Raw genomic sequence first — 18361 nt, 5'->3', positions numbered from 1 at the left:
AGATAGTATTTTGAATTACATATTCTCCAATATTCTCCCTACAGATAATATTTAATAGGAATGAATGAAACAGAACTGTACTGGTTATTATAACAAGATGTAATTCCGACAATTCAAAATAGATCCAATCAGGATTAGGGAACAATCAAGAGAAATATATTTCCTAAAAAAAAGAAGAAAAAAAACAATTGAAAGGTACAAAATACAGAACAAGTTGCAAAGTGCTTGAAAGTAGTGCAAAAGGACTTGCCCTAACCACTTAGTGGCCTGAGTGATGAGAGTTACTCAGACCATGGCTCAGATTGGTGGGCAGGTGGGCAGGAGAAGGTGTGGGGAATAGTGTTTGTTAACAGTCCGAATGGCTCAGGGGAAGAAGCTGTTAGTGAGTCTGGAGGGACATGCGCTGATTGACCTGAGGCACCAACCAGCAGGTCAAACAGGTGGTGGGCGGAGTGAAAGGGGTCACCTGTGAACTAAGTGTTATTATAGGAGATAGAGTTTTTCCTTTCCAGTCACCTTTCTCACTCACTATGTATTAACAGACCTCTCTGCACCGAATCATATCTGTTATTAACCTCTGTCTCTCTTCCACAGCATGTCTTTATCCTGTCTTCCTTCTCTCACCCCAACCAATCACAGCAGATGGCCCCGCCCTTCCCTGAGCCTGGTTCTGCTGGAGGTTTCTTCCTGTTAAAAGGGAGTTTTTCCTTCCCACTGTCGCCAAAGTGCTGCTCATAGGCGGTCATATGATTGTTGGGTCTGTACCTATGAAGCGCCTTGAGGCGACTTTTGTTGTGATTTGGCGCTATATAAATAAAATTGAATTGAATAAGGAATAGTCTTATAGTATGGTAAAGGCAGGTTGATACAGCAAAATGGTGCTAGCATTAACACAAGCAAAAAGGAGCTGGAGTGGTTTAACCTGCAGCAGCTAAGACTGAAGCAATGGATGTTGCTGCTGAGCAAGTGATATCATGCTCACCTACAGTCTTATAACTAAGTTAGCAGCTGATAAGTTAGCACATATCAAATTCGGTTCTTTGATATTCTTTTACTGACAGAGAAAGACTCCGACTCAGTGTGGTCAAAAATAATTATTATTTTATTCAAGCATTACTTTCTGCTGGACCCTTCAGTGTTTTAGGTCAGTCCTGCTGTCTGTTTGTTGCCTGCTGTTAATTCTTCAAGTTCACGGTGTTGCTCTGTCTGTCTTCAGGAAGAGATTGACCATCCTTTAAGCTTCTTCTCAGGATAAGGACAGGATGAGCGGTGAAGCTGTGAAATTTCAGCCAAAGCCTGGACTGTTTGTCGTCCCAATTAAGTTAAACTATGATTTTGTTCTGGCCGCTGTACTGTTCCACGAGGCTGAGCCAAGTCCATGGGCACCTGTATTAACACACTAAGACATTTATTTAATATCATTTCCTTTCATTTCTCTAATTCTTCTATCTAGATTTTAAGACATCTTTCTCTCTCTCACGTTGCACACACATCAGGCAATTTCCTGCACACTGCCTACAAACATTTCACTTCCTGTCACAGACACACACACTCTCCCAGTGCTTCTGTGCTTCTTACAGACACACACACACTTCACTGCATTTTCATCAATTTCTACAGCCTAATCGAACTCTTGTTTTATGTTCACACTCTATATACTGTACCCTCTGTAATTCTACTCATTTTTATATAAAAAGAATGCACCCTCAGCCACACACGCAAGCTGAACAGCTTCACACATATATATACTAAGCTCTTTACATTTGCAAGCATTAACCAAGAGAAATCCTTCGCATCAAAGTCCTCAGCATAATTAGCAGAATTCCTTTAGCACAAATCTTCAGCACAATTAACAGTTTGTCAACACACGTCAACATTCTCTTAGCGCAGCTCTGCAGCACAATTCACACAATCCTTTCAGCAGCATTTTAGCACACTTCACTCAACTCATTTAACAAATCTTCTCACACACACGCCACACCCTTTTCTATCACACTTTCAAAACAACATGCACTTCTGACCATTCATCCAAAGAACAATTTTACACTTCCCTCATATATTCACACGTTTATAAAGACACCAAATGCCAAGATACATTATTTCCATTTCCATAACACACTTTACATCATCTTCCCTGGTACCAGTTTTCCTACACAATTTCGACAACTTTAAAAGCCTATACGCCCAGGTCTCACCTTGCTGATCAATTAACCCGTTTCTGTCAGATTTCTAAGTCCTATATTAATTTAAAAGCGTTTCCCGCAGCTTGACCGGAAGCTTTACTTTCTCGGCTCTCTTCGCTTCACCCGCCACTCTACATTGAGGTGGTCACGCCTGAGGCCCGGCCTCTTCACTCAAACAATGCACAGAAAGTGGTCCCTGACCACTGGCCGTTAACCAAAGTCCCAAGTCTTGGCAGTGGCTAACTGAGATGACCTGACGCTGCGGGACCTTGCCCTGCATCCAAAACAAGGGGGGGGGGTTCTCACCCCTGAACTTGTGTGCACTCTTAGGAGTCCCACTCCAGTCCTGAAATTAATTTAACTGGGACTCTAACCACCAGTTTACTGATGTCCAGGCCTAGCCTTCTGACCAAAAGGGACCAACCCTGAAACAAATGCTCAATTCCCTACTCTAATCTGTTTTTCTTGGCTGACACAACACAATTCACATTACACACAACCCATCAACTTTAAAATTTACCCCAACATTAACAGCAATAAATTTTCATTAGATATTTCCCCAGACTTTACTTTTATTGTCACAAATTACCCCAAAATCACCATGGACATTTACCAGAAATCTACTGGAACAATTTTATAATTTAGTTTAATTTCACCACTACCGAGCCAATTTAATGGTGAAGATCATTAACTCGGCAAACAGATAATTTAGAATTCATCCAATGCATCCAATGCTTTTTTTTAAAACAAATATTAATTAATTAAATATTAATTACATTACCTACCTTTAAATTTGGACCGGTCCTCTGTTCGCCTCATTTCACGATCCCACCTTGGACCAAATTTGTCCTCTCTGCCATAAAAGAATCCAGGTTCACAGCACCAATTATCAAATTCGGTTCTTTGATATTCTTTTACTGACAGAGAAAGACTCTGACTCAGTGTGGTCAAAAATAATTATTATTTTATTCAAGCATTACTTTCCGGAAAGGGATGAGCACAGGCCAAATCCTGAGCAAATCTATAGCATTACAAGCCAAATGCGTATAATATAGTTCTGTTATACGTCACACATAGTCACACATAGTTTCGATCAAAACAACTCCTGCTCTGCACTCTACCTAGTTTCACTTCCTGTACTCTGCAGGCCTGCACAAAGCGTGCAGAGTTTCCTGTCTTACACAGTACTCTGTGACCTTTACCACACATTATAACTCAAAGTGCCGTTTCTTCTATACTGTGCTCTATAAAACAATATAAACAGAAAATAAGCACTAAGAATATATATTTATTCCGTAACACACGCTACCCTCTTGTACAAATATGTCCGCTCTCTGAAGCAAAAAAACCCCAAAATGTTGGGGCTGTTGCACTTTGAAAACCACTGGATGACACCACTGCAGTCATCTTTATTGTAGAGTCCATGTTAGCAGTCACTCTCACTTCCTATCTCTCTCTCTCAGGTTCTCTCCCCAATGTTCTCCAGGAAGCCGAGATTCCACTGGTGGATCAGGATCTGTGTCAACAGCAGCTACCCGAGTACACCATCACCTCCAGCATGCTCTGTGCCGGATACCAAGAGGGAGGGGTCGACTCCTGTCAGGTAACCTCTCACCTGGACTCCAAACATCCACCATAACACAGACAGGGTAATGCTAACGTTTGGGCACCAAAAGATCAGAGCTTAAAGTCTTAGGCCTAAAGCTTCAGCTTATTCAAAACTAGGAACGTTCTAGATCCTCTGACTCCAACAACAGCACAAACATTCAACTCAGTGTCGCAGAGTAGGAGAAGCTGTAAAAACTTTAAAAAGAGTTTTCATCACCTCAGTAGACAGGTGGAGACAGAGAATAAGGTGGAGGGCTGTTAGACAGGTGAGAAGAACCTCTGAGGTGAACCAGCTAAAAGAATGAAGGTTTTACCCTCAGAGGTCCTGAACTAAACATCATCAATTTAATCAGTGATCAGAACTCAGAGCCTTTATCAGGAAGAACCAACCGGAGCCCTCCAAACAGACCCTGAATAACTCTCAGCTCACTGACGAAAACTTACTGACAGAGGAGAAGGTGTTACCCAGTACTTACCGTTCAGATAGTTCAAACTCGTGCAAAAAAAACTTTCCTACAATATCAAATTCATTATTCAGCTCATGCAGATGTTTACACACTCGCACCCACTGTATCCACCCGAATGGTGGTTACTCTGTGCTGGGCTGAGTCAGAAACCCTTAAACATCCACCCTATGTCATCAGGTTACTGTACACCGAAGGAGGACACCATTCATATCTGAACAACACACTCTGCATGTCACCTCCTCAGCTCTTCTTTAGACTGCAGGGACAGATGAAGGTACATGTGCAGCGTCTGAACCTAACGGCAGTTCTTTATATAGAAGTACTGCAGCATTCACTTCAGTTTGTATAGTTCAGTCTTTGGAGGACAAGCAAACGTATGACCCCCTTTTATGGTGGAGGACTATAAATACCTTAGAGCACATGTAGATAACAAACTGTACTGGGTTTAAAACACCGTTGCACTATACAGGAAGGGCCAGACTCTCTGAAGTCCTTCAACATCTGTCTGACAATGCTCAGGATTTTCTATGAGTCTGTTGGGGCCAGTGCTATCCTCTCTGCTGTTGCATGCTGGAGCAGCAAGTTGGGGGTCGCCGATGCCAACAGGCTCAATAAACTGATCACAAACCTAGTAATGTTGTGGGGCCAGACTCCCTTAGGGTGGTGTCTAAGAGGTGGATATTGTCCAAGATAAGGACAATGCTGGACCTCCCACCCACTCCATGACATGCTGGCCACTCACAGGAGCACGCTCAGTGGGAGACTGAGATTACCCATAATACACTACTAAACAACACAGGAAATCATTCCTGCCAGTGGCTGTACAACTCCTCCATCTAATGCACAGCACACAGTGCAGTAGTTACAACCTCACTATCTGCACACGCTCCACAGTAAAATAAAGTTTTACAGGTTAGAGTCAAATGTCAGTCACACAGTAATATTCTGGATATTTATAATTGACTTATTTGTATATATTAGAGCTCTTTCTTATATTTTGTAACGCTATAACACATTGTATTATATAATTCAGCCTGTTCCTCTTATCGTCTCAGAGTGACTGTAAACACATCATTTCTTCAGGGATTAATAAAGTGTTCAGATTCTGATTCTTTTGCATGTCGTACTGAGTAAAGGACGAACCTGTAACATGGATGTGACTCTCAGGCTGTGCTCTCAGTGCTGATGGTCTGTAAGCTGTAAGTGTGTAAGTTTAAATGTGGTGTTTTCAGGGCGACTCTGGTGGTCCTCTGATGTGTCTGGATGATGGAAGCTGGACTCTGATTGGTTGGTGTCTCACACACAGACACGCACACACACACAGAATATAGATATAAGCCTCACATTAGGTTTGACGGAACGCTGCTCTCTGATTGGTTCCTCACAGGCGTGACCTCATTTGGCGCAGGCTGTGGACTTCCTCAGAAACCCGGAGTCTATGCTCGAGTCTCAGCCTTTGCTTCCTGGGTCGCTCAGACCCGACGTTCCTCCTCTTCATCACACTTTAAAGATCCACTGTGACCTTCCACGTGTTCCGATTATAAAAGAGTCACATGACACACTAACAGCTGACTAGATGGAAACACATTTCCAAAGAGAAATCAATCAAGTTTGATTGTTTCAAATAAAGATCTGATTAATCAAGTCTATGAAATAAAGATTTTATTCTAAAACTTTCATTATGGCGTAATATCCAACTCTGCAGCAGGTGGCAGCAGAACACAGTGACCAAAAAGATGCGTTCAACTTTTTATGTTTATCAGTAACAACCAGAACAGAAATGTGTTGAATGCAGAGAAAATATCAAATCTGTGATTCTAAAATCTCTTCTCTGTTTGTATCAGTCTAAACAAAATAAATGAAATTCAACAAATTGAATCCTTGTGATGAATGACAATAACTGGTTTGGTATGCTTAGTTTCTGTTACTAAGACCCTCCGCACCTCCTCCTGTCCCAGTGTCCTCCTCTTTTTTTTTCTTTTTTTTTTTTTGCCTGTCCCGTTTGGCTCCTTTGCATCAGAATTGTTGTCTAAAGGCAAAGAAAGATGCCCAACGGATTTACTTTACCAAACTGACCATCCCAGCCTTGCCATAATGGTCCATTTGATTCACCTTTTATTGTTTATTTTATTTTCACTTGCTGAATACGGGACAGACTTGACTGGGGGAAAGAAGGGGAGAAAGAAAGAGGGGAAAGAGAAACAGCTGAGAAGAGGGACGGGGGAGAAGGGCAAAAGACAAAAACCAACAGAACGAGCAGAAAAAAAAAAATACATCTATCGATCACCTGGATCACCTGCTGAGAAAGAAAAAGAAAACAAGCAGAAGAGAACAAGAGTAATAGAATAAACAACATCACAATGATATATGGGAATATGACAGTAAATACTAAATATTAAACATTATTGTGCAGCACATAAGATCAACAGAACACAGTGTGCTTTGAGGTAGGAGCCAAAAAGGGTGTAGTTTGTGGGTGTGATCACCCGTGTGTACACCTGTGAGCATGGACGCGCTTGTTTTTTAAAAGGTTCCTTCATGTGATGATGTGCTAGAGGGTGTGGGGGGGCCACAGCCCCGTCCTCCAGGGCATGAAGCAGGTATGGAGGAGATCAAGACTCCAGACATCCAGAGGCCCCCAGAACACAAGAGACCAAGGAAGACCAACAGAGGGGCAGCCGCGCCACTGTCCCAGAAAGAGCTGAGGAGAGTCCCAGATGAGGGTTCACTCAGCAGCCGCGGAGCAGAAGCCAGGGGGGGTTGCAGTGACGCGCCCGTGAGCTCCGCCGGCAGCCAGCCGTGCCTGAGTGACCGAGCCCCAGGCCGAGAGGCCGAGGGCACCCCACCTCCGAAGTGGCCCGAGCGAGCCCCAGGCTCCAGGCCCCGATAAGCGGCCGCCAAGGAGTGAGCCGGTGTGTACCTGGACGCCCATCCCCGGACACAAAGAACCACCAACGCACCGACACCTGAGGGAGTCCGCCACTGGCAGGGGAAGTGGTGGTGGGGGGAGATAAACCTCCAAACCTTGGAGGGCCTGAGATGTCCCCAGAGAGGTGGCGCCTGATACCCAACCTGACATATAGACACAGACATACAGGCACACACAGATACAAACATCCATTCCCACCCTCATGCTCTCATATGCACTCACTCCACACTCAACCAACGTGGAGACAGACATGAAGAGTGTCCTCCTCTTTTACTCCGACCCTCTGTACCTTCTCCTGCCTGTTTAAATCAACAGGCAGGATTTAAACACATTTGTGACCTAATATTTAATAATCCACATTTCACTGTTCTACTCTTTGGTTCAGATGTGGATACTGTATTGTTCTTTCTTTGTGAATTTTTATGTTTAAGTTGTTTTTTGCTGGTTTTTAGTTTGTTTTTGTCTGTTTGGGAGCTGACACAGTCTCTATGGAGATGGGTTTTTGGGGGGTAGCAGGAGGAGAGAAGCTGCAGAGAGGCGTGTAAGACTGCAACTCTGCTTCCTGGTCCCAACTCTGGATAGTCAAATAAAGTTCATATCAAAATAAAAAAGACCAAACTACTCCTCCGGCAGGGGGCGGTACCTACAGGACACTTTAAATAGGAAACGGAAGCGTTCCTCGTATAGGAAATGACGTCAGTGAGCGTGGTCGCGCAGATTCACCGGTGTTTACAGGTGAGACCGAAAAGCAGCTGATTTTAACGTTTCTGTGGTTATCGATATGCAACGGACTGTCACCTCGATGACGTCAGGCAGAGCCGTGACATAGTTACGACTGACACGTGCGTGTAGAGTCCCAGCTGACCGTTAGCTTAGCTGTTAGCATGTAGCTCCTTAGTAAACAAACAGAAACCTGACCAGTGATCGATACCGGCTGATCAACAGGAAGTGACGCAGACGCGAATCGCGCCGATCCTTCAATGGCTGATCAGCTGATCGCCACAGAAGAAGAGTGAGGCTCAGCAGGAACTGAAGCTGTTAGCTCAGTGCAGCTAGCTGGCTAACACTGGCTCTGTGTGACGTCAAAGGTCAGGCCTCTAATCAGTTTGTTAAATTTTTATTTTAGCTCAGAGTTTCAGAATGAGCGGAGGAGGCATACAGAGACACAGCAGGGCCGAGGAGGAGGAGCACGAGGAGGACTTCTATGACTGTCCGGACACGCTGGAGCCTCCTGACCCCACTGCAGGAGGAGAGGAGAGCCAGCAGGACGTTCCTTTTAAACACACACAGACTGAACGAGGAGACACAGAGAGGGAGGCAGCAGAAGGACACCGGGGAGAGGAGCGGGGAGACAGACTGAAGGAAGAGGAGGACGAGAAGGAGGTGAAAGCTCCACTGGAGACAGAGGATGTGGAGCAGGGGGAGGAGGGGGTAGACGGGGTGAAGGAAGAGGAGGAGGTGAAGGAGCAACAAGATGGAGACTCCCTGCATGACTCTGACACGGAGCTGAAGGAGGAGGTGAGCCCAGCCGTAGAGTTTGATGATGATTACCTGAGGGAGGTGGAAAAGGAGCTGACCGAGGAGGAGAAGGAGGTAATACCTGCTGACCAGTACCTGCATTGAGAGACATTTAGGTGTTGGCACACAGTGGTAAATCAGAGTTCTTCTTTTTCAGAGTCGACGGCAGCAGAGCATCAGTCTGAAGGAGGCGGGAAACGCCCACTTTAAGAGGGGAGGTGAGTCTGTGAGATCAGCACTGTGGAGCTCCTGCATACTGCAAGGGGTCAGAGGTCACACTATCAGGGTTTCCCGTACACGGTCAAATGAAAGGGGCGGGGCTGGCTGCTTCTGACCCATTTAAAAAGGGCAGTATGGATCATGTGACTCATCTCACACAAACACGAACCCTGAGAGCCGCCTAAACCACAGGTGAGAGTCTGTGTGACCTCTGACCCTGAACGACCTCTGACTCAGACCAGCAGAATCTGGTGATCTGTGGCGGGAAAATAAATTTTGATTGCCGTGAATGATTTTGTGTCTGAGCATGCTCAGCACTGCCCCCTGCACTGTGAGACTTTAACCTGTATCCATGGAAACGTGAAAGATTCCTCTCCCACGGCCTGATGAAGGAGACGTGAAATCAGATTAGGGTGAATGAATGTGATTGGATGAACACGTGTTCAGGTGTGTGCTCTGTGTTTGCAGCTGAATGACAGAGACTTGATCACATGATCACTTTCAGTCTGACCTGCTGGAGCAATCAATATTATTTATTACTGTTGCTCATCAGGAAACTGAGCCGTCTTCAGAAATGGTGATGTCATACATGTTGATCTGTTACCGTGGTGACCTGCTCTGGGCTCTGTGTGTAACATTTGCTTGTTGTTCCCACAGACTGGGCGGAGGCGGGGCGAAACTACACGGATGCGCTGTCTGTGTGCCCCGTCTGTTTCAGCAGAGAGCGAGCTGTGCTGTTCTCCAACAGAGCCGCCGCAAGGCTGCACCTGGTAACATGCTATAAACACGCTAGCTCTATGCCAGTATCGTTGCTAACATGAAGGATGTAGAGCCGTCGGTGTGACAGAAGTCTGGTTCTATGAGTACCTGCTTCACCTCTAACACAGCTTTGTGTTGGTTAGTCCTTTTGTGGCTCTGCACACAGATACACCTCATCCAATCAGGAGGAAGCGTCCACACGCTGTAAACATCGCTCGTTTCCCTCTGAAACTTGGGTACCCCCCTAACGTTTTCTACTTCCTGTGTCACTTCCTGTGTGATGCCCTGTGCGTGGGCATCACACAGCCCCAAATTAGGCCGCTGGACATTTAATGTTGCGACTGCAGTTTGCTCGAGTCACCAGGTTCGTGCTGCAGCAGGTGGGCGTTTCCTCCTGATCGACCAATGAGAGCAAAAGTTTGAAACGTGCAAAACACTGCATGTTAGCAATGATCAGTTATCAGTAATGCCATTAGCTGCGTGCTAACAGGTTAGCGGCGTGCTTACAGTGTGTGTCTCTGTCAGGATCTGAAGGAGCAGGCGATCTCAGACTGCAGCAGAGGTGAGCGATGACATCACACCCCTCCTGGGTAGCAGCGGCTGTGTAATAATTATTCATTGTACTGACTGATTGGCTTTGTGGTTCCCATAGCAATAGCGCTGGATCCTGACTACCTGCGGGCGCTGCTGAGGAGGGCGGAGCTTTACGAGCAGACAGAAAAGCTGGACGAGGCTCTGGAGGACTACCAGAAGGTTCTGGAACGAGACCCAAATAATGTTGCTGCCAGGCAGGCGGCCATGGTGAGTTCACTGACTGTGGGACAAAGCAGAACCAGGCAAGCTCTGTTCAATGTTAAAACCTAAAATGTGGGCTAAAAGCCAAAGAAGCTGGAGTTTACATGAAATCTCCATTTCATTTGTATAATTTATCAGTCTTTAAATTGTGATGCCAGTTAGCGGAGTTTTAGAAACAGGAAGTGAACCCGTTAAAGAGATGACCGGCTGATGGAGTACTCTGTAGGTGAAATCATGATGAATGTAAATTCACTGAAAGTTCTCAAACTAAGGATGTCTGTGGGCTGATGCAGTTTGTCTGTCGTGTAGGCAGGTCACCATGGTAACTGCTGTAGTGTGTTCATGACGGCGCCAGGTCAGAGTGTTCTCAGAGCCCTGCTGAGGTTACTTCTCTGTAGAAGAAGAGCGCTCGTGTTGGTGCAGATCTTATAGACTTCCTGTGGTGATTAACAGCTTAACTCTTACATGTGAAGGGTCCCCGGTTTGATGCTTGGAGAACACACAGACTCTGGGCAGGCCTCAGACGATGTGGGCGCTGTCAGGAAGTGAAATCAAACACCTGCTGTGAGGGAGAACAGCTGGAATCACCTGCACCATCTGTTTGACACCATCAGTCATTCTCTAACTCAGCTTGTTTTTGTGAGGATGTTCCTCTGTGGATTCAGTCGTGTTTAGAAAGAAATGTGTACGTATGTATGGCGTCACATCGCCTTCCCTGTACTGCAGGCTCCCGCCCCCTGTAACCACACCTTACATAAACTGCCTCCCTGCTAGGACTGGGCTATATTATACAGTTCACGGTAATACCGGTACAATGGCCCTTTCTCAATTCTCAAGTACGCGAGTCCGTAGGGCTGTTCGATATAACGATATATATCGGATGACAATATAAAAACGTTTAAAACAATAAAATCATCACATAAGAATTAAATCAATAAAATCAGGGTCTGACTGTGTCATAAGCCAAGAAGTAAAAACGGGTTTTACATTAAAAGTGGACAGTGAGGGGGCCTCTCTAATGTGCTGGGGCAGAGAAGGCCCCGCCCCCTCTGAGCTTCCTCTTGGACCTGGGTACCTCCAGGAGCAGACCTGGGGGGTAGGTAAGGACGAAGAAGCTCAGAGAGGTAAGTTGGGGAAAGACCGTTTAAGCCAGGGGTGCCCAATCCCGGTCCTCGAGAGCTACCGTCCTGCAGCTTTTAGATGCATCCTTGTTCCCACACACCCGAATCAAATGAATGGCTTGTTATCAGGCCTTTGCCAAACATGATGGCATGCTGAAGAGGTAATCAAACCATTTGATTCAGCTGTGTTGGAGTAGGGATGCATCTAAAAGCTGCAGGATAGTAGCTCTCGAGGACTGGGATTGGGCAGCCCTGGTTTAAGCATTTAAAAACAAACATGAGAATTTTAAAATGAACTCTAAGATATACAGGCAGCCAATGGAGTGAAGCCAGGATGGAAGTTATTTGCTCTCTTTTACGAGTTCTGGTTAAAAGTCGTGCAGCAGAATTTTGGACCAGCTGCAGACGAGAGAGAAGACGCTGACTAACTCCAAAATACAGCACATTACAGTAAGCCAAACGAGATGGAATAAAAGCATGGATTACTGTTTCAAAATGCAGCCTGGATAAAATAGGTCTTCTCTTTGCCAAACGCCTTAAATGATAAAAACTGGACTTGACAATAGCCCTAATTTGACTGTCTAATTTAAAATCACTGTCCATCTTAAAACCCAGGTTAGTAACAACAGATTTAAAATACTCTGCCAGGGGTCCCAAATCAATAGCGGAGGGTTCACAAGGTCCACTAGGACCAAACAGAATCACCTCAGTTTTGCTTGAATTACATCTTAGAAAGTTTAGGGACATCCAAGATTTAATGTCTTCTAGAGATGCTAGAAGTGGCTTAATAGCAGTGGAAGGATATTCCATACCTTCTGAGGATGGTTCCCAGGGGCTGTAAATATAATGAAAAAAGTAGAGGCCCTAAAATTGAGAAAAGTTAACACTAATAGTTCTGTCAGAAAGATAAGACCTAAACCATTTCAAAGCAGTACCACGAATGTCTGCAAGATGGTGCAAGCGAGTCAGTAAAATGCGGTGGTCTACAGTGTCAAAGGCAGCTGTTAGGTCAAGGAGGACAAGAACATCACGATTACCAGAGTCACAGGTAAGGAAGATATCATTAAAATCCTTTAAGAGTGCTGACTCCGTGCTATGAAAGTTTTTAAAACCTGATTGGAAGACCTCTAGGACACCATTCTCCTTTAAAAAATCCATCAATTGGCAGTGTACAATTTTCTCTAAGATTTTAGACATAAAAGACAACTTGGAGAGAGGCCTGTAGTTAGCCAACACAGTGTGGTCCAGGGCAGGTTTCTTAAGCAAGGGTTGTACTACCGCATGCTTAAAATGAGCAGGGGCTACACCAGATATTAAACTGCTGTTTATAACAGTAAGAACAGCCTGGCCTATGCTAGGAAAAATCTCCTTAAAAAATTGTGGTGGGACAGGATCATTTGGGGAACCAGAGGGCCTCAGGTGGCCGACCACATCCTCTAAATAAGAAAGAGTCACAGGCTCAAACTGGTTAAAAACAGCAGAGCAAGGGATCGAGACAGAGGGGTCGGACTCATGAGTGCCCGCGTGGTTGCAACCTTCTCAATGAAAAACACATAAAATCATTAGTTTATGAGAGGCCTCCAAGCAGCCACTTTGTGGAGCATTTAAGACTGAGTCAGTAGAGTTAAATAACACGTGGATTGTGACTGTTGGAGGAAATGATCTTAGAGAAGTATTTTCTTTTAGCCTCTTTGACCGTATCCTGATAGAGGCGCCAGCAGTCCTTTAGGATTTGCAGAGACACCTGCAGTTTGTCCCTCTTCCATCTGCGTTCAGCTCTACGACACTCCCTCCTCACAGCCCGAGTGGCGTCATTAAACCAAGGATCGGTTTTAGCCTTGGGCTGCCTGGTTATTAATGGTGCCACAGAGTCCAGAATGGTTAGGCAAGAAGATTGAAACCAGGAGCTGAGGTTCTCTGTGTCCAAGGGAGTATGATCGGCAGGGATAGACAGCTGGTTAAAAGCAGAGGAGAACTGGGCAGCAGTGGAAGGGTTAATAATCTGACAGCGGCGAACAGGAGCGCTGGTTTGAACTGTAGTGTGTGAAAACACATCATCAAATAATACAGCCATATGGTCAGAGAAGGCAGTGTCAGTCACTTCCACATTAGACACAGGTAGACTGTGTGACAAGACCAGGTCTAGTGTGTGTCCATGTTCATGTGTGGGACCAGGTACGGACTGGACCAGATTAAAAGAGTCAATGAGGCTTAAAAACTCCTTCACCAGAGGTTTGTCAGGGCAGCAGACATGGATATTAAAATCTCCCACAATAAGAACATGATCATAGTTGGGCAGAATCCCAGCTAGAAATTCTGAAAAGTCATTAATGAAATTCTTATTGTATTTAGGGGGACGATAAATAACAGCAAAGAGCACAGAGTTAGAACTTCAAAACACGTGAGCTCAGAACTGGAAGACGAGGGCTGTAAAACACACTGTTTACATTTAAAATCCTTTTTAAAAACAACCGCCGTACCTCCTCCTCTCCCTGATGTCCTTGGTGTGTTAAAATAGGAACAACCCGCTGGTAAAAGTTCGGATAAAATACTGGACTCACCAGTGTTAAGCCAAGTCTCCGTGACACACATGAAGTCCAATTTCCAGGAGATGACGGACTCATTCAGAATAAAAGATTTGTTCACGAGTGATCTGGCGTTTACCAGCCCAATCCTGACAGGCGCCGGGGATGAGGTAAAAGCCCCAGCGGCACAGGGAGTCCGACACAGCGGCCTCAGATTGTCGAGGTTCGCCCGGCGCACGTTGAGCCGAGGAGGACAGGGGTCACGGAGGAGCGGCGCATCATCCTGGCAGACCACAGGGATGAGGCAGGAACCCACGGGGTCCAGGAAACGTCGGTGCACAAAAACTCCAGGAAATAATCTTTGACGGTAGTGAGATGGTGCACCAAAGAGATCTTGAGTTTGACCAGCCGACCACTGCGCCTACCCCGACGCTTCGCCGGGGAGGTAGCATGACAGCACGGCATAGGCAAGTTGGGATATGTGACAGCAGCGGACACCATGAATTCTGACCTCCGTTAGAAAATGGAGCTGTATTTTGTCCAGAACTTCGGAGGTTCAGAAGCGATTGGCGATCGTACACCAGTAATGACCCGATTTCTTGAGTAACACACGACAGGAGCAATATAAAAACAAACAAAACTGACAGCGACAGACGAGCAGCCACGTACACCAGCGCCATCTTGAGGTACAGAGGACATTTTTAGTACGTTTTAGTTCGACTTTGCTTTTTAAGTTTTGTGGATATTATACATGGTTATGGTGGGGATACGTCGGCCAGTTTCCACTGGAAATGCCTTTTGGTTAAACTGAAGCAGCTGCTACACGTCTCAAACACAGTTTATTTGATGAGTGTATCCGCTGGGGCTGCAGGCGCACTTGGTCACTTTTACTTGAGTCTGGCATGTTTACATCACCGTGCATGACCTCTGATCCGTGCATGACCTCTGATCCGTCCCTGTTAAAGACAGTCACAACTCTCAGAGCTTCCTCACTCAGTAAAACAGTGGTTCCCAAACTTTTTTTTGCTAGGCCCCCCGCACAAACACATCCTCCTATCACACGCACATATTTTGTTTTCAAACTTCATTGCAGTTTACTGTCAGTGACAGACAGAAAACAACGGGTCAAAACAAAACAACCCAAAATAAACAAGATTTGACAGCAAGTAAAATCTGTATTAAAGCGAGATATGCTTCATCACACGTTCTAGTCTTTGGCCTGGAAGGAAGCTGGTTTGGAAGCATATCTGGTGATGCTTCATCCTCTGCTTTGTGTTTGTGTGGGAGCCCCATCAAAACAATGTTCATTATGCTCGCTGCGTCCAAACATTGTTTTGTTTGGTTTTCATTCATACCACGACCCCCCCTGCAATGGCTCTGCGCCACCTCCTGCAAAAACACCTCAGCCAGTAAAAGAGAAACGCCTCCTCGTTTCCTACACGGTCAGAGCTGCTGCAGCAGTCTGTGGAAAAATCGTTGAAACAAACACTCGACAGTGTCTCAGATCTTCAAACTTTGCTTCTAGTTCTGACTTCTTCTTCTCCTCCGTCTAACGTGGCGACTACAGCAGCTTCCTGTGCCAGTCTGATGGTGTCACAGTGGCGTGCAGAGCGACCAGTAGGGTTTACCAGGGCCTCCTGTGCTTATTCAGGTTCAGCCCCCTCTGAGGTCAGGGGTCAGCGCTAAGGAGGCGTGAAAGGGACGAAAAACAGACTTACACAGCTGACCTCTCTCTCTCTCTCCCTCCACCTGTGTCTCCCACCCTGTGTCCACCTGTGTGTCTCTATCAGAGGCTGCCTCTACAGATCCAGGAGAGGAACGAGAAGCTGAAGGAGGAGATGCTTAGTACGTATTGCACCTGAACACACCATTAATCAATCATCCATGATTGTCTGGTACGTACCTGTCGGTGCGACATGCAGCTTGGTACCTGTTCAGGTGGAGACAGTGTTTTTCAGCCATAACATCACCTGTGACAGGTGAGAGGAGCCAATCGGTGACAAGACTGAAATGAAATCACATGATCAATCCACATGATTTTAAAGGCACACACAGATCAGACATGAACTCTGATCAGCTGTTGGCTCTGATTGTTCACATTACAGAGATGCGACTTAAACAATAAAAGCCTGCAGCCTGATAGCTCAGGGCCTGGAGTCCTTTCACAATAAAAGCCATACATTAGACATACAATGGAGCTGTGATCTCTGTGACCTCTGACCCACAGGTAAGCTGAAGGACCTAGGTAACATGGTCCTGCGGCCGTTCGGACTCTCCACCAACAACTTCCAGGTGAACCAGGACGCCGCCAGCGGCGCCTACTCCATCAACTTCATCCAGAACCCCAACAACAACAACAGGTGATGATGTCACAGTGATGTCGTTGCTCACAGCTGTGACATCACACCACAGAGCAGCGGTTCACCTGTCTGCTGATCAGTTTAGTTACTGATCATGAAGAAGCCAGTACGGACTGGTTATTGATTGGTGATTGACTCTTAATGAAGAGGAATAAAAAACCTCTGAAAGGTAATCTGTTCCAACCAGACTCCATTCATTTTCTGTCTGATTTAAGCTGCTCTGATGAAACTCTTAACTTGGAGCTTCTATGCGTCACCGCAGTTACCTCTGACGGTGTTGAGCTGGATTAGGCCCTCCTCTGTGCTGAAGCAGTTCCAGCTGTGAGTCTTTATTAATAAAGTAAGCAGACAGGCTGTTGTCTGTTGTGGAAGTTTTCCGTTTAAATAAAGCCTGCAGACGAGCGGTGAGCAGTAGCTAACATTCTTTAATCAAACACAAAGAACAGAAAAAAACAAGCTTGATGAAGTCCCTGCATGACCGCAGGGCAGGTCAGCAGAGTCTCTCTGAGCCTAGCATGGCTCTCAGTTAAATGCGTCTGTGAAGGTTCTCAGTCATCCAGGTCATCGTAGTCAAAGGAGCTTGCAAAGAAAAGCGTCTGGACTTCTTTAAGTTGCTTGAAGACGTTTCACCTCTCATCCGAGAGGCTTCTTCAGTTCTAAGGTCAAATGGTGGAGAGTCCCAGATATAAACCTAGTGGGAGTTTCCCCCCACAGAGGGACAAAAGGACCCCCTGATGATCCTCTAATCGCCTGAGCCAAGGTGGGAAACTGGGCATGGGTCCCAATCAGCCAGAGTTTCGGGTGTGTTCATTGTGAAACCTGGCCCCACCTTATCATGCGAATTCCTGAGGTCAGATGGCCCAGGATGTGAGTGGGCGTTAAGGCGTCTGGGGAGGGATCTCAAAACTGGATTATAGATGGCAGAGAGTTGGTGTCGTAAACCCCGCCTCTGTTCAAAGATGGTCGCTCACAGTGGACATAGATGCTTCTTTCACTCCTCTTTCAAACTATCTGTCCTCTCTGTCCAAAAATGCTCGAAAGAGTGACCTTTGACCTTTAGATGCAGCTGGACTGCTGAGTCTTGTCCTGTGGAGGTGGCTCTTCTGTGTTGTGCCATGCGCTTGTGAAGTGGTTGTTTGGTCTCTCCGATGTAGAGGTCTGAGCATTCCTCGCTGCACTGTACAGCAAACACCACATTGTTAAGTCTGTGTTTTGGCGTTTTGTCTTTCGGGTGAACCAGTTTGTGTCTGAGCGTGTTGCTGGGTCTGAAATACACTGGGATGTCATGCTTGGAGAAAACTCTCCTAAGTTTCTCTGATACACCGGCTACATAGGGGATGACAATGTTGTTGCGTCTGTCCTTCTTATCCTCCCTCGCTGGTGTCTGGTCTTCTTTTCTGTGCCTCTTTGCTGACTTTAAGAACGCCCATTTAGGATAGCCGCACGTTTTGAGTGCTTCCTTTACATGTGTGTGTTCCTTCTTTTCCCCTTCAGGCTTAGAGGGAACATGTTCTGCCCGGTGGTGTAGGGTCCTAATTACTCCAAGTTTGTGTTCCAGAGGGTGATGGGAGTCAAAGAGGAGGTACTGGTCCGTGTGTGTGGGCTTCCGGTAAACTTCGATGTTGAGGTTGCCGTTCTGTTCAATGTGCACGGCGCAGTCCAGGAAAGGCAAACAGTCGTCCTTTGTGTCTTCCCTGGTGAACTTGATGTTTTTATCCACAGCGTTAATGTGCGCAGTGAAGGATTCCACTTCTTGTGTCTTGATTTTGACCCAGGTGTCGTCCACATATCTGTACCAGTGGCTGGGTACTCTTCCTTTGAAAGAGCCAAGAGCCTTCCTTTCCACTTCCTCCATGTAAAGGTTGGCTACAATAGGT

General features: G+C 46.0%; 2 protein-coding genes across 3 annotated transcripts in view; both read left to right on the top strand.

Annotated features, from left to right (window-relative positions):
- tmprss15 (transmembrane serine protease 15) overlaps positions 1 to 6136 on the top strand; it is a 34473-nt gene extending 28337 nt beyond the window's left edge. For both annotated transcript variants that reach the window (XM_080307687.1, XM_026182727.2), the window contains 3 exons: positions 3647 to 3786; positions 5491 to 5545; positions 5646 to 6136. In XM_080307687.1, coding sequence (XP_080163813.1) covers positions 3647 to 3786; positions 5491 to 5545; positions 5646 to 5779 — 329 coding nt within the window. In that variant the 3' untranslated portion in view covers positions 5780 to 6136. The remainder of the gene's footprint in view (positions 1 to 3646; positions 3787 to 5490; positions 5546 to 5645) is intronic.
- Positions 6137 to 7769: 1633 nt separating this feature from the next.
- Positions 7770 to 16657, top strand: ttc1 (tetratricopeptide repeat domain 1). Its single transcript, XM_026182597.2, has 8 exons — positions 7770 to 7922; positions 8314 to 8780; positions 8863 to 8923; positions 9582 to 9694; positions 10209 to 10245; positions 10336 to 10484; positions 15915 to 15969; positions 16352 to 16657. The coding sequence occupies exons 2-8, from the start codon at positions 8328 to 8330 to the stop codon at positions 16486 to 16488; spliced, it is 1005 nt and encodes a 334-aa protein (XP_026038382.2). The 5' UTR covers positions 7770 to 7922; positions 8314 to 8327; the 3' UTR covers positions 16489 to 16657.
- Positions 16658 to 18361: the final 1704 nt, after the last annotated feature.

Source organism: Astatotilapia calliptera, chromosome 10, assembly GCF_964374335.1.
Source record: "Astatotilapia calliptera chromosome 10, fAstCal68.1, whole genome shotgun sequence".
In the NCBI taxonomy this organism is placed as follows: Eukaryota; Metazoa; Chordata; class Actinopteri; order Cichliformes; family Cichlidae; genus Astatotilapia; species Astatotilapia calliptera.
This window is presented reverse-complemented; position numbering and strand designations above follow the sequence as displayed.